The 17,336-nt window shown below is 37.8% G+C and overlaps 1 protein-coding gene across 1 annotated transcript; it reads right to left on the reverse strand.

Moving 5' to 3' along the window:
* Nucleotides 1–6,833: 6,833 nt before the first annotated feature.
* On the reverse strand, nucleotides 6,834–7,766 carry LOC107149084 (olfactory receptor 13-like). The gene has a single exon (XM_015493863.1). It carries the CDS (start codon nucleotides 7,764–7,766, stop codon nucleotides 6,834–6,836), a length of 933 nt encoding a protein of 310 aa, XP_015349349.1.
* Between the last annotated feature and the right edge of the window lie 9,570 nt (nucleotides 7,767–17,336).

Genomic DNA, 17,336 nt, shown 5'->3' on the forward strand with positions numbered 1-17,336 from the left:
GAGTAAATGAAGAAAGAGGATGCCACAAGGCTGTGGAAGATGGAGTCCAGCTCTGGACACAGGCAGATGGGATTACTAGGAAGCCAGTGAATCTGGTTTGGGGAGACCTGAAGTCTCTGAGGATGCCTGCAAGGGAAGTTGGAAGGACATGTTATCTGAGGTGGAGTTGTGGAGGGGGAAATAGGAAAGTGTATAAAGACTTAGTCATAGGACACAAAAATCTAAGCAGAGACCATAGAAAGGCAGTTAGTGAACATGTCATAAGCATTCTAATTGATATATTCTTCTAATTGATATATATATACACATTCTAATTGATATATTCTTCCTGACTAAAAATTCAGGTGTCAGAAAATAATGGCCAAATAAAGAGTATGTTTTGAAACTGGTGACGGTGTCCAAGTGTTGTGGATACAAAGGGGAGGTTGTCTGTCTTAGGGCCCCAGCCTTTGCCGGCAATTGCCTCCCTGGTTTGGCTTAGCAACAGGAACACAGCATGGCACCGTGCTTTGCTCAGAAGTGGAAGAGTCGGTGCTGGCCACCAGATGATCTTTAGTCAAATGTGTTTCACACAACAGAAGTGTGTCCAGCACAGTCCTGGCTATGGCACCAGGGGAACGAGTGGTGGAGAGAGGAGGGCTGGGTCTGCCTGTCCTTTGCCCACATGCTCACGGAAAATGGGGGCTGCTCATGTCCCCTTCTTTCCCAATTCTCAGTCCTTCTGTGCCATCCTCTCTCTCTACCTCTTTCAGGGAAAAGTAGATTTTATTTATTTTTTTTATTGAGTAAACACTCAATATGTCTAAATTAAAATAATTCTGAAAAGTACAATAAAAACATCTAAAATTTTTCTAGGTCACAGTATCTGGAAACAACCATTATAATTGATTGGCAATATGCGAGAGATTTCTTCATTAGTATAAGCAGACATAAGGCTGGTAGGACAGACAGATAAATAATTTAACAAGAGGGGGATAATATAATGTTTTAGGAAAGTATTTTTGCTTTTTTATGTGTGTAAAAAGACCCCCCCTCCCTGGGCAGGTATCATCTAAGTAGCAACCAGTAAAATGAGGTTCAAGTAGAAAGCTATAGTGTTCCTGAATGTAAGTGGCAGATATTGGGGTTAAAGGCCAACGAGGGAGTGTGTATTCAGGGGCAAGTTTCTTAAGAAGAAGAACTTGTGCAAAAGGAATCCCCAAAGTATGCATAGGTGTTCTTTTATGCATAGACTTATCTGAAGAGGCAAGACTCCTAAAGTCTTAGCAGACAACAGTTTTGTTATGCTAACTTCTGAGAAGTTCTGAACAGAGCTGAATAAGAAATTGAGAACTTGGAAACTTCTAAGTATGCGGAGTCACTATCTAGTTAAGATGGAGGGTGTTGATAAGAGCAAGCCCTAGGAATAAAAATCATGCTTTACAAAGAAGAGTGGCCTGCCATTATTATAATCTATTGTCATTATAAAAACAAATAAAACCTCATAAATCAGCAGAGAGATATTACAGAGTAAACAGTCTCTATAATTTATCATTCAGAATGTTCAAAATCAGGAAAAAAAAACAATGCATGATCAAGATATAAGATCAGTAGAAGACCACCTGTTACTAACATAGAGCCCCAAACTCCAAAGACTTTAAAATAACTGTAATTAATATTAAATATTCTTGGACAGGCAGTATTAATATTGATAAAATGGCCATACTACCAAAAACATTATAGAGATTTAATACAGTTCCTACTCAAATCCCAATGACATTCTTCATAGAAATAGAAAAAGCATTCATTAAATTCATTTGGAAAAATAAGACACCCAGAATAGCCAAAACAATCCTTAGCAAGAAGAGTGAAGCAGGAGACATCACAATACCAGAACTTAAACTATACTATAGATCCATAGTAACTAAAATGACATGGTATTGGAACCAAACAGACATGTAGACCAATGATACAGAATAGAAGACACAAAGACAAACCCACATAAATACAAGTTATCGAATACTAGACAAAGGCGCCAAAAACACTCATTGGAGAAAAGATAGCTTCTTCAACAAATAGTGCTGGGGAAACTGGAAACCCATATGTAACAAAATAAAATTAAACCTCTATCTCTCACCCTGCACAAAAATAAACTCAAAGTAGATCAAAGACTTAAGCAGTAGAACAGAGACACCGAGGCTAAAAGAAGAAAAAGTGGGCCCAAATCTTCATCATGGCTTAGGAACTGACTTCCTTAACAAGACTCCTAAAATGCAAGAAATAAAATCAACCAATAAATGGGGTGGATTCAAACTAAAATGTCTCTTCTCAGAGAAAGAAACAATCAATAAGGAGAAGAGAGAGACTACAGAATGGGAGAAAATCTTCATCACATGCACTTCAGGGAGAGCATTAATCTGTAGGATATATAAAGAACTCAGAAAACTCAATACCAAAAAATCCTCAAATAACCCAATCAATGAATGGACTAAGGAACAGAACAGATACTTCACAGAAGAAGAAATACAATAAATCAACAAAACCCTATTCCAAGGCAGAGTAGGGATGACACACTCAATTCACAATTCACAAATATATGAAAAAATGTTCAACAACTCTAGCAATTAGAGAAATGCAAATCAAAACTATTCTTAAGGTTCAGCTCACTCCAGTCAGACTGGCAATCATCAAGAACACAAGCACAAATGAATATTGGTGAGAATGTGGGGGACAAGGCACACTCATACATTGCTGGTGGGACTGCAAATTGGTGCAACCATTATAGAAAGCAGTATGGAAATTCCTCAGAAAACATAGAATGGAACCACCGTTTGACCCAGCTATCCTACTCTTTGGGTTATACCCAAAGGACTTAAAATCAGCACACTATAGAGATACAGCCACATCAATGTTTATAGCAGTTCAGTTCACAATAGCCAAACTATAGAACCAACCTAGATGCCCTTCAATAGATGTGGTATATAGGCACCTAGAATATTACTCATCCTTAAAGAATAATGAAATTATGGCATTTGCAGATAAATGGATGGAACTGGAGACTATCATGCTAAGTGAAATAAGCCAATCCCCTAAAACAAAAGTCTGAATGCTTTTTCTTATTTGTGGATGCTAATTCACAATGGGGGTAGGGGGGTACCTAAGGGAAAATAGAGGTATTTTGTTAGGCAGAGGGGAGTGAAGGGAGGGGAGAGGGTGTGGGAGGAGGAAGGATAGTAGGATGGGCGTTATTACCCTATGAGCACATGTGATTACATGACTGATATGATTCTACAACATGTACAACCAGAAGAATGAGAAGGTTTACTCCATTATGAATGATTTGTCAAAATGCATTCTACTATCATGTATAAGTAATTAGAACAAATTTTTAAAAATGGAGACAAGCATAGAAAAAATGAAATAATAATGTAATAATGTTGACAAAATGTTTGCACCTCTTGCCAGAGACCATCAGGCAGAATGGGTTCCTGACTCATCACAGCAGGGGTAGCCAGGAGACCTGCTCTGAGGAATTCCTGTGGTTATGTGGGCAGCTCTCCAGGGTCCCCACTGCTCCCATTTATTCCATAAGAGATTCAGAGGATTGCAATGCTCCAAGGTAGCAGTGGTGGATGCAAATGCTAAAAAAGTAGGGCTAGAGCTTTTGCAGGGAATCATCATGATACAGGTGAAATACAATATCCTGGTACCTGAGGGCACTGGGGAAGTCCAGCCCCGCCAGAGTACCGGCATGGTGAGAGGTGGAGTAAGGATAACATGCCAAGGGAGTTTGTCATGTGTATAATAGATATTGACTAAATGTCATGAGAGAAAATATTTTCCACAGTGTCAGCCTCCAAGATCAAAGGCCAATAGGTCCTGGAATAGGTCCAGAGAGGCCAAATCTCAGCAGGTAACGTTTCCACTAAGGATCAAACAGATCTCACAGGAAGACCAGCACATGGACCAGGGTGAGATGGTGTGAGAAAGAGGCTCTTGAAATCAGGCAAGACTGAGATACCTTCAGTAGAAAAGTTAAGAATTCCGGTCATCCCAACACTCATGTGTAACTTCACCTTCCCGGTTCCTCAAACTTTCCACTGTTGCTCGTTAAGAAGACCGTGCTAGGCATAGAAGAAAAAGTAAGTTCCTCATTCTTGGTTCTACTGTTTAGGAGAAAAATATAGGCTTGTGATGCAGTGTCCTGTTTAGATGGCGTCCAAGAGAATATGACAGTTAAGACATGCTGCAGACGTCAGGGTGAGGGTCACCTTTTGGAGGTGAAAGAGGAAGTGCTTACATTAATGTGTCCTTGTGCTCTTTCTCTGAGCTGAACTTTTAAAAATGTTTTTAAAATTCCTCCCTTCACTTATTCTTCATCCTCAGCCCACCATTACGTTATGTCCATTTTACCTTCTTGTCTCCCAGCCCCATCACCTCATTTTGTTCTCCTGTGTGATTCTCTATCCAGCATTTCTTGCCTGCATGGGTACAGCAACTCTTACACTGGTCTCTCTGATACCAAACTGGTCACTTCAAACTCACTCCACATACGCCTTCTAAATTAAGGTCTGGTTACTTGCCATTTTCGTACTGAACACCTGGCTTCACATTTCATATGGGAGGTCTGTAAGGACCTAAGGACCGTCAGCCTGGGAGAGGGTTTCCCCTGTACTCTGTGTCCTCTCTAATCTTGGTTCTCATCAGCCTTGTATTTTACACCTGAAAAACCCTGAACTACTTTTAGTTCCTCCTGGAGCTGACCTCCTACTTTGGGTCTTTCTTCTTTAGCTTATCAGGTGGAGCACCCCTTCCTGCTGTACCGCCTCTTCCAACCCCTTGCTAACTCCTATTCCTTCAGGATGGTCTTCCCCTCCAGGAAGTCTTCCTTAAGCTAGTCCACTCTGAGGCAGTCCTCCTCCTCCTGGGCCATATTAACGCCTATGAGTATCTCGAGCGTCAAGGCATTGTGTAGAATTGGTAATTTCCACGTATATACCATTTTACTCTCCCCTCTAGATGGTGAGTGAAGTGACAGGAGGAAATGCGTTTTACTCATTCTTTCATTTCAAGACTATCACAATGTGTGTGTGTGTGTGTGTGTGTGTGTGTGTATGTGCATGTGTGTGTGGGGGGGAGAGACAGACAGAGACAGAGAGATATCCTGGCATTTTTCATCATATAGAGGTCTACATTTTCCATTATTCCCTCTTCTTTCTGGTTAAATGGGAAATCTGATTGTCTACTGTTTCATTTCTAAATTGTCCTTGTTTTTTAAAGATACTATAAGTGTATGTAGTGGGAAACATTAATAAACTTCACTCTAAAGTACTTGTTCTGAGTCTTGGGTTCTGCTGAACATTTTCATGTAGTTCTTGCTCTGATCTTTACAACAAACCTGTCAGCTTGCTATTATTAACCTCATTTTACATATATCAAATCTGAATTCAAAGAATTCAAGTTAATTACAAAAGTTTGCACATTAGCAACTGTCAGAACTTTGTAAAAACCAGGTTCATCTGAACCTCGAACATGTTTTTAACCTTTCTTGGATCATGGGATCATGTTTACATAAGAGAAGATGTTACAAAAGAAACATTTTGTGAGAAAGAAATTTATATATTTTCCTCTTCAAAAATACTTTTTTTAAATAAAGAAGAAACACCCATTCAAAACATTAAGTGTTTTCCTATAATACAATTTATTTATAATTTTAGAAGAGTCGAGAACAGTGTCTTTATGCATCTTTCCCCACTACGGCTCAACGATTCTTTTCAATCCTTTATAATTAAGTGAAAGAGTTTCATATTTGAGTAAAAAGGTTGTTTAACTTACCTCACATATCATCAGTAAAAATCGAATCATTCATTATTGGTCCGTTAGTTATCACAACAATTACAGCCTGGTTTTATTGCTGGGATGGTCTCTTTAGGCTGTGATCATTTTCTATAGGAGAAGACTGACCAAACTAATGAGAAAAAATATGTGACTATTTTGGTGCCTCTCAGTTCCTTCCATTCTGCTTTCTTCCCCCACTTGTATGGATTTCCTCAGGCAAAGAAAAAGAAGGGCAGAGAAAGATCCCACCTGTCTACAGACTTATTGGCATGACAAAGGCTTAGGTGTTCTTGTTGTTTCAGTTATATTCTCAATTATCTTTCCTAGAAGCCATGGCTCATGCTGTTATTACCTAAACTGATTACGACTTATAAAGAATTATTATCATAAGAATATATACAAATGTTTCAGATATAGACTTATTTTGAAAGGAGATGACACTTGCTAAATTATAAATATTTAAGTAAAAAGATGTTATTGATTCCCAATTCCCATAAAGGTAAAAAGATGTTATTGATTTCTCCCAATTCTCATATCTTAAATATTCTACCAATATTTCTTTAAAATTTTGCCTATAAAATTAATAGAAAAATAAAATTTATTTTCTTCAGGACATTTCATATAACCACATTAAAAATATGTTCTCTTGGGTAGGGATGTAGCTCAGTGGCAAAGCTCTTGTCTAGTATGCGTGAGGCACTGGGTTCAATCCTCAGCACTACATAAAAATTAACAAATAAAATAAAGACATTCTGTCCATCTACAACTACAAAACATAAAAAATTTTAAAAAATGTTCTCAATGCAGCCAGTGTAAAGGTAGTCTATTAGTTGTGCAGCACCAATCTGCCATGCTAGAGAGAGGAAAGCAGTGTGACTTCCTTAGAAGATGTCATACAGAAATTTCAGGAAGGTGGAAAGGATGCCCCAAGCATGTTGATGCATCCTGTGTAGGTATTGGATGAGATGACTTCTCATTTCCCCTTGGGCATGTGACTTTGTCATTCTCTACAACTCTCACGGTGTTCTCTCCTTTATGAGCATCCTCTTCAGAGCACATTTGACCTCTTTGTTCCTCAGACTATAGATCAGGGGGTTGAGCATGGGATTGAAAAAGCTGTGAAACAGCAGGAGATATTTCTTCTGCTCCTTGGAGTCCCCATGTTGGGGCCCAATGTACATGACAATGGCTGTACCATAAAAGAGTCCAACCACACACAGGTGGGAGGAGCAGGTGGAGAAGGCTTTCTGGCGCCCCTCTCCAGACTGGATCTTCAGAATGGCACCCAGAATATGAGCATAAGATACTACGATAGAGGAGAATGGCCCCACCAGCACAGATGCTGCCCCAGCCAAGACCAGGACCTCATTGATGTGGGTATCTGCACAGGCAACTTTGAGAACAGCTAAAATTTCACAGAAAAAGTGGTTAACTTTCTGAGATCCACAGAAGGGCAATGGTAGGAGTAATATTAAATGAACTAGGGCCAAGGAGACTCCTAAAATCCAGGAAGTCACTACCAGGCCGATGCAGATTCTCCAGCCCATGATGGCAGAATATCTAAGGGGTTGGCAGATGGCCACATACCTATCATAGGACATCATCACCAGGAGGAGACATTCAGTGTGAGCAAAAGTCAAAAAGAGAAAGGTCTGGGTCATGCAGCCCCCAAAGGAGATGGGCAGGGCAGGGTCCAGGAGGTTCAGCAGCATCTGGGGCACTGTGTTGCAGGCATAGGCGATGTCCACTATGGCCAGGTGGGAGAGGAAGAAGTACATGGGGGTGTGCAGTCTGGGGTCCAGGCAGCTGAGAGCCAGGATAGCCCCATTCCCCAGCAAGGTAAAGGCGTAGAAGAGGGAGAAGAGCCCAAAGAGGAGCACCTGCATCTTTGGGCCAAGTGGAAATCCCAGGAGGAGGAACTCTGTGACCATAGTCTGATTGCCCACCATTGCCCTGTGGAGGAAACAACCAAGTTCACCACATCTGAATGTCTGAGCCGAGTGTTCAAACATGATACAACTGTGTGTGTCTTTGTTTCCTAAGGAAATGACCTTTCATGACATTTATGGCCTGTTAGACACTTATTAAGGGAAAATTATGTGTTCCAAATGAAACAGAAGAAAGGTTGTCATGTATGAGTTAAATGCTAATATTGTCTTACCTTATTCGGTAAATTTTACCTTTATTTGCAAACGGAAGTTCAAAATCTGTTAATACTTAAAATACCATCACAGGAGAGGACCCAGTTTTCATTTTGTGGTGATTATATCAGACATCATCCCATGAGTATTCCTGCATTGCAGCTTATGAATGTCCTCATGTGCACATGTGTACACATCTTCATGGGGATGGAAGGGGATGAGGAGCAAGCAGGTCAATTATCCTTCTATCAGATTTTCTCACAAATTTGCACCTTCAAAATATGAATTATTTGTTAGACTTGGGATTTCTTCAGATAGAATACAGATGAATTAAGTGAAGAGAATAGGAGATTGCTAAAATTTTGACTAGATTTACAATGAAAACATTTATCTTTTGACTTTGTATCCACAGTTGGTTTATTCTGTTGTCTCTGCTCAGAATATGTTACCCCTGGTAGATATCACACTTGATATTCTATATTTATAAATACACCCATGACCTTGTCTACACCTGGAAATTTGAAAAGTATTGCCACATCCTACAGTAAGAAATATCTGCCCAAAATGTACACAACAGAATACATATATTTACTTGGATCCTTATTGTATATAATGCACTTTAAATATTCTCTTTTATTCTAGTCTCTTATACTCCATTTCATTGGTAAAAATGCTGGTCAACTGATTTTTGTGATGGGTCATAGCCTGCAATTTAAAAAATTACTGATCTATATCTAAGAGTAGAGGTAAAGCACTTACTAAATAGTCTTATATTTGTAGAATCTTTAACATTGTGTTATAGCTTTTGAGCTATAATGTAAAAAGTAATTATTACTTACAGTGAATCTGTTAAGTATTTTTGTGACTAATTAGATGTCTTAAAACCTTTCCATGTAGAGTGGGTTTCCTGAGGTTTGCATTTTGACTTTGAAACCACTGCTTCTGTTTACTTTCTGTGTGACTGTATAGTCTTTTTCCATCCTAAATCCACATGAATTGCACATTCAAAAATAAGAATCTCAGAAAAAATCGTAATAGAGTTGGTCAGTCTCCCCTTCATATTTTTAAGGTTAATATTTGAAAGGTTTCCTAAGCAAGAGTGAGTAAACCTGTGCCTTGATTCAGAGGAACTATCAGAATTCACAGTAGATGGCAAATGAGAGAGAAGATCATCTTAGTCCAAGAGAGAGCTCTGTAACCATTGGAATCACTCCATGAAACCTGGTTGTTTGATTAGGACTAAACTTTATCCCTGTGACTATTTAAAATCAGAGATTGATTGAACATCTATTTGAGATGAGGTCCTGTGTCATATAAGGTGTTGTACTAGGACAGCAGGGTCCAAACTTCAGTAGGCAGAAATGTATAGAAAAATGTTGATCCAGTTCCCTTCAGCATTCTTATAATATTTAGAACCCGGTAAAGATAGCAATCATATTTCTAAAAGTTCCTATGATGCAAGCATATAACAAAATAAAATTGAAGAAACAAGGGGTATTTCTTTATCTTTCTCCTAATTTCAAGTAGCTAAAACACAAAATATAAAATCTATAGATATTTGCTAAATGTATGCTATGTTTTGCAACATGTTTCCGTAAAAGGTATGTGAGTCAGTGTCTATTTGCTGGCACATGTAACCTTCTTATTAAAAAGACTCACAAATATGATCATTCTCTTGTCTCTTCCTTTTAGAAAAATGAATTCAAACTAAAAAACAAACCTGTCACCATGCTCATTTTCTTCTATCATGTAAATCCTTTTTTGTAGTCGACTTGGTCCATTAGTGTATAAAAACTGCTAATTTCATGAGGCAATAAAAACTTTTCCAAGCAAATATCTAAACCATCTGTTTTTTTTTCTTAAAATTTAAACATAGAATTCAAAACAGATGCATCACAGTAAATAACTCATATTAGGTACATCTAAAAGAGTTGATAACTTTTAGATTACCCCTGTGTCTTAGTTTATAATTGGCAGAACTTCTGCATTAACAGACATTTACGTTTTGTATTGTGCTCGCATTATCGTCTGTCTGAAATTATAGAATGAATATTAGTTAAAGTACGAAACTTATCTTAGACATACATCTAAAAATGAGAAGACAAGCAGGATATGAGCTGGAAGAAGCCTCACAAATAGATAAACAGAGCTGTCAGTGTGGAAAGTTTTCTTCCAAGGAGAATCTTGTATAAATGCTCCAACAGACTAGATTTCTCTAAGAAGCACGAATTTTAGCTCAGTTATTTCTCAACATACTCTGAAAGTTCATAGAGGGAGAGGGGAGGAAGTTCCATCACACACAGTCACCTGCTCCCTTCCAGGGAAGAGGGTTCTCACTGTGCTCCACACTGGTCTTCCCTGGAGGGGCGGTCAGGACAAGATGGTGCTGCTGACCATGTCTTCTTCACTCACTGCAGGGTCCAGAATCACAGATTTAAGAAGAAATCAGATGACTTTTAGGAAAAGATCCTTTATACTTTAATTTCCATCATATTGGATTTATTATGGTTTTAAGAACTCCAAAATTCCCCTCCTTGGCTTCCAAATAGATTAACTGGTATTTAAGGCAGGTGGAGCCTATATATATTTCCATCCTTTCTAATGTTGACTGAGTTTTCTGTTATACCTGACCTGAACAGGTATCTTGTGTGTGTGTGTGTGTGTGTGTGTGTGTGTGTGTGTGTTGTCAAGTCTCCACAATGAATACAATTCATAAAATAAGATCAGATAACAAGACCTATAAGAACTATGTGTTCAGGAGTCAAGGAAGAGGGTAGAATATCCCAGTGGGACTTGTTAAACATTATTTTTAGTATTTAACTGTAGTACAAACAAGGAAGGAACATCTCACCAAGAAACAATCTCTATTCTTTAATTTGTGGTGGTTTTGAGCCCAAGAGAGGAAGAAATACCAAGATCCCTCGAGTCCTGTGACTACTGCTGTTCTCTGTTCCACCTGAAGCAAAATGGACTGCGCCTGTTTTATAATTTGAGCGACTGTGACAATCAAATTGTGCCATTGTGGTTTAAATGTCTGTTTTATTCCCTGATCTAAATTTAAGTTCATGCTCAGAAGAGGCAAAGCATAATTTCCTAAATTAGTTATTTTCATTTAGATGTCAACCAATTATGAAATTAATCAATTTTACCTGGAGAAAGGTGACCTGCAGTGGGTTTGTAGTGGGTTTTTGCCATCATAGCTACCCAGTAAGAGGCTTGCTAGGAAGTGGAGTCCAGATGCATGGGAGAATGTGGCTCCTTGGCATTCATGCCCAAGGCCACTTGGTGTCCAGAGAAGAGAGGTCACTGTTAATTGTATGATGCTAGTGGTCCACTTTGCTAAACATAGAATCTCGTCTATTTCCTTTTCTCCTGTGAATTTCTAATTCACTAGTATAAAAGACTCTCCTATTTGCCTCATAATATTTTGGGCCCTCAATTCTAATCTGAAAAATAATTGTTTGATTTTTTTAAATGCTGCATTTAAGTAATTAATCCTTTATCTAGGATTTTTGCATTTATATTTACTTTTGAGACTTAGTCAATCAATTCCTTTTCTTCTATGGTTCTTCTTCAGTTTTGTTACCAAAATCATACAAGCTGCTAAAAACAAACTGTAGAGTCCTTCCCCAAACCATTTCAAAAGTTTTAATATGAAAATTAGATGTTCCTTGAAGATTGGTATAATTTTCTTTTAGAAATAGGTGATTTGGTATTCTTTGGTAGGATAATTCTGAAAATCAATTCAGTGTTTTGAGCACTTACTACATGAATTTTCTATTTCTACATAATGAAGCTTATGTAATCTTCTAATTTTTAGACTTACTGAAATGGATTTTATAGATAGTGTTCTATTATCATTTTAAAACCCTCTGCATTTTAATTGTATGGCTATTTGTTCCTGATATTGTCTATATAGGCCTTTTACACTTTTATTGGGACCAGTCATCTATTTTATAAGCTTTACTTCCTCCTCTTACCCCTCCTCCTCTTCTTCTCTCCCTCTTTTTTTTTTTTTTTTTAAATATAAATATATACTGTGAATTGATCCCAGAGGTCACTTAACCACTGAGCCCCTTTTTATTTTTTTACTTCGAGACTGGGTCTCACTTGTGTAGGGCCTTGCTAAATTGCCGAGTCTGACTTTGAACATGTGATCTTCCCATCTCAGCTTCCCGAGTCCCTGGGATTACAGCCATGGACCACTGCTCCCAGCTAACTTTTCTTACTTATAAGATGCAAGTTTCTATTTTAATGATCTTAACATTTCCTTATTTTTACAATAAAGATTGCACACACACACACACACACAATAGTCTACCTTTAGTTAATTCTCCATTTTATCTTCCCAAGTTCAATATTTAACTTATTCCTTATGTTTTATTTTTAAACAAATATAACCTGTTATTTATTTACTTTTTCAATCATTTTAACTATAGACCTCAACCTTGACATTTATAACTTCTACCATTGCTAACTTCATCTTTAAAAGACATATATAGTTTTACATTTTCAGGTTTTCAAGTATTTTTATTACATTTTCATTGTTAGCTTTACATTTATTATTACTATGGTAAGAGAATAAATCCTTGTGCTATTGACTCTGAATATTTTAGGGGTTTTATTGCTTTACATATAGTAGATTTTTGCAATTGTTATATTGGATTTAATGAAATATATAGACCATTTCTTCATTATAAGACTCTTCATATATCTATTAAATCAAGTTTCATAATTTTGTTTTTCTAATATTGTATTTTTTTCAATTTTATCTATCAATTTCTGAGAGCCTTCTGCTAAGTTCCCCCAAATAATGTTAGGTTTGCTAATCTTTTCACTAGTTCTGTTTTTCCTCTAATTCTATATCAAGACTATGCATCTCTAAACATATGTCAGATTGCTGCATTTTCTTCTTGATATCCTGTTTCTTTTGTGCCATCAAGTGCTTCTCTTTATATGGATTAATGCTTTTTTGCTTTAGATAAACAAATGCAAATGTCTGGCTGATATTTTTATTGCTTTGTCAACTTATTAAATATTTAAACAGGATAAGTCGTATTCCCAGGCTCTTTTTCATGATTGTGTCTTAGCTGCTCTTATAAATAATATAAAACTGCACTTTATGGGTTGTAAAAATTCAACATGTGCCAGTTGCTGTGATGCCTGCCTGTAATCCCAGCTATTAGGGAAGCTAGGGCAGGAGGATTGCAAGTTCATGGGGATGTAGCTTAGTGGTAAAGTGTCCCTGCGTTCAATCCCCAGTGCAAAAATTAAAAAAAAAAATCCACTGAAAGATAGGAGAATATAATCTATATTCATTCAATATAAATATTGAGGTACTGGGTCTTTCAAATATTTATGTTTTCTGATGTGCATCTTTTTTTCTTGGCTTTTATGTTTTTTCTCTTCTTTCTGTTGCTGTATAAAGAAACTTATGAAGCCTCATCATTATTTACCTGCACTTAGTGATCAATTTCTAAACTTATTGGGCAGGTTCACTCAAGGTACAGGTCACTTATCTACCCTCCTATAATTAATTGGGTCATCTTGCAACATACCAGGTAAGTTAAGAAACAATTTATGGTAATCTTCTTGTTCATCCACTCCCATACCTGCTTAGATTTTTTTTTTTAATGATCACTTGTATAACTGACCCACTTTTCTAACTCATCTTTGAATCAGCATGAATCCATCGACAGGAAGCACACTGAGATTTCAACCATGTTTTGTATAACAAGGAAGTTTAATGGAGGTTGAAGAATGAACACAGCAGAGGAGCTTGGACTCACAGGTCTAAGTGCACAAAGAGCAGAGGTTAGGGTGATTGGGGTGTGGAAGGTCAGAGTCATCCCCACAGGGTTGTGACTTAAACCGCTGAGGAGAAGGGGCATCCCAGCTGGCACTGTTGTACCAAATTGACAGTCATGAGAATGATTCAGAAATGTCAGAAAAAAAAAAAGGTTGGGGAGTGGAGCTGCTGTAATTGACAGTGTGAAAAGTTGGGGAAAACCTGAGGAGAATAGCAAGCAAGCAGAAGGGGCAAGTTCCCTTTCCCCTTGTCACAGCTTCCCATCTCCCTCAGCACCCCGGGCTGGTAGAACTCAAGACAATTCCCAATATCTAAGCTACGGAACCAACCTAGTGCCCTTCAACAATTGAATGGATAACAAAATGTAGTACATATACATAATATATAATATATATATTATATATATGTATTACTCAGCCATAAAAAAGAACAACTTTATGATTTTGTGCAGGCAAATGGAGAGATCTGGAGACTATCATGGTGAGATAAACTAATCCCAAAAAATCAAAGGTCAAATGTTTTCTCAGATATACAGATGCTAACACAAAACAAGGGGCAGGGAGGGGAAGAATAGAAGTTCAAGAGATTAGACAAAGAGGAACGAAAAGAAGGGAGAGGGATAGGAATAGAAAAGACAGTGGAATGAATTGGACATAACTTTCCTATGTTCATATACGAATACACCACCAGTGAAACTCTGTATCATGTACAACCTCGAGAATGGGATCCTAATTAGAATACGCCTTAATTCATGGATGTAAAACCTGTCAAAATACACTCTACCGTCATGATATCTAAAAAGAACAACAACAAACTAACTAAAAAACAAAAAGCTCAAGTGAAGTTGTCCAGCAGAGGACAAAGGTACTTTGTGGAGCTTCTGCGCCAGTGTCACAAAGCAAAGAATGAACCTGCAAGTTTGGAGAAGAAAGGCAACAGTTCAGTAAGGAGTTCAGTCTACCCCTTTGGTGGCTCAGCATTTTAAACACCCTTTTATAAACACTCTAAAACCTAACCAATAGCAGCTCTATGGTTTGGTGGAATATGATGTAAATAGCATTTGTATACACAAGGATGTTTTTACCTTCTCACTGAGAAGGCGAGGTCACAAAGTCCCAATGATACTGTCTCCCTCTGGTGAGTGGCAGTGGCCACCTCCACTTCTGACTCATGGTAGTTCCTATAAATGTTCTATCTAAGGGGTGTTTTCTATCATTTGCTGACTTCTGGATCTCAGCTCTTTCTATGGAGGCACTTTAACGCACTCACTAAAATCATGCCTCTTCCACTGGAATAGTTCTTTGGTTACTCTTCACTTTTTCACCTCCACCAATGATAAAAACATCTTCAAAAAATAACTTAAATGAAGATGGAATAAGTACAGCTCTTTCCACTTTTATCTACCTAACCCTTCTTCTAAGACATCAAGCTTTCTCTTAAGGACATCTTTCCTGGTGTCTAGCTTACAAGTCCTTCTTTTGTATCATTTTTTATTCTCCCACTGTTCATATTACATTCACTTTAAAATAACAAGCCACTTTATTCCTCAAATATATGAGTAAACTAGATTTCTAATGCTAAAAGGGAATTTTCCTTAACCCAATTATGGCAAGTAGAGTTTATTTGAGAAAAGGGAAGCAAAGCAACACAAAATAAAAACAATTTGAGCCAGGCACAGTGGCATACCCCTGTAATCTTAGCAACTCAGGAAGCTGAGACAGGAGGATCACTAGTTCAAAGCCAGCGTCATCAATTTAGTAAGGCCCTAAGAAACTTAGAGAGACCTTGTCTCAAAATTGGAAATAAAAGGGTCTAGGGATGTAGCTCAGTGGTCAAGAACCCCTGGGTTCATTCCCTAGTACCAAGCATATATATATATATATATATATATATATATATATATATATTAAATCAGGCAGCTCCCAGAACAACTGAAACAGTTTCTAGAACTCTGGCTAACAGTGCGGTCTAACAGCATTCATATAAAAATGGAAGTGATGCAAAAAACAACGTATGTGGTTACAGCTTTACTATCTAATTGATTACAGGGCCCCTGTAATCAACCAGAGCTCCGTTACTGTGACTAAACTCTATATTGTTTTGATCAGCTGGGCCCAGGACAGGTGCTCAGTCCAAACCCATGGCCTCCAATGACTTGTAACACTAGGTGCTAAGCTTTCCAAGTACCTGTTGTTAAATTTGCCTTCTTGTGCTCTGGATTTATAGTAATATTATTTGGTTATTTCTTTTATTAAATAAATGGAGTTGACATATTTCTCAGTAATTATCTTCATTCATTTTTGCATGTATATAATAAAATATTGCATACTTTTCCGTGAAAATCCATAATTTCGGTATCTTACATTAAAATGACAACTTACATCATTAAAAAATTCTGAGAATTCATTGATAAGGAAGGGGGTAGCCTGAGTGTGTAGGAAAATGACATAAATCTAAGGTTCACATTTCCACTGCTAGCCACATGAACACACCATGGAATTTAGAACACTGTTTTATGTTACCCAGAGGTAGCACCAAAACTTTTAAGATAAACTATCACAAGAGCATCAAACTAGCTCTACTACCCTGAACTTTAAAGTTCCCACCTGTAGAAGTTTATGTTTGAGAAGTGCAATTAAAAATATTTAAATTGCAAGGTGTGGTGGTGAATCCTTGCTACTTGGGAAGCTGAGGCAGGAAACCTCAAGTTCAAGTCCAGTCTCAGTAACTTAGTGGAACCCCATCTCAGAATAAAATAAAAAGGGATGGGGATGTAGTTCAGTGGGTGAGATTAGTCTAGCATGTGCAAGACCCTGGATTCCATCCCCCACCAACACCCCCTCCACAGACATACAAAGCTCATATTGTTCTCCCAGATAATGCCCCAATCATCAAATCCTGCTTCAGTTTTAAACTTAACACCACAACAAGTTTCATCTATCAATTCAAATTCAAGTTACAGCAGCCTACACCCTAAGGCTTTTACAGCCAGTATCTGCTAGGATATCTGTACTGCTGCTTAAGACCCCGAAACAGCCTGTCCACTGCTTCCCTAAGGGCCTCAGGCAGCTGGCCTGCTTACCGAGGTCTATGTTGCTCTGACCAGATAGAAATCACCACTTGCAGGTGTAAATAGGCAGCTCGCCTGAGGACAAAGCTGCATACACTATAGCGACCCACCAATGCTACTCATTAGACACTGACCATTTTTACTTAAGCCTTCATCCCGTAGCAGCCAGCCTAGGTCACACTAATTAAAAATCAGTTCATTATTAGAAAAATATCCATTCACATAGGCAAATGCAAGTCACCAAGATCAATAATGCAAATACTCCTAACTTGGCTGATCTAAGTTGTAAACCTGGGTAGCCAGAGGGTGGGACTTTAAGGACATCAATAAATAGCATTTCCTTACAGGCCTCATACTGAGAATTGGTTCAAGTACAGATTCAAGAATAAAACAGATAAACAACAAAATAGAATTTTTATTATTGAAAAAAAGACTATATGGAGGATGTCATTTGGATATGATACCCAAGTAGGTTTGCTAATCCCTTAGCCTGAATGAA

Source organism: Marmota marmota, unplaced genomic scaffold (genome assembly GCF_001458135.2).
Source record: "Marmota marmota marmota unplaced genomic scaffold, marMar, whole genome shotgun sequence".
NCBI classification, from domain to species: domain Eukaryota; kingdom Metazoa; phylum Chordata; class Mammalia; order Rodentia; family Sciuridae; genus Marmota; species Marmota marmota.

What these genes read in the sequence shown, in the direction of transcription:
- LOC107149084 (XM_015493863.1), bottom strand. Translation starts at nt 7,766, where the DNA reads ATGGTGGGCAATCAGACTATGGTCACAGAGTTCCTCCTCCTGGGATTT.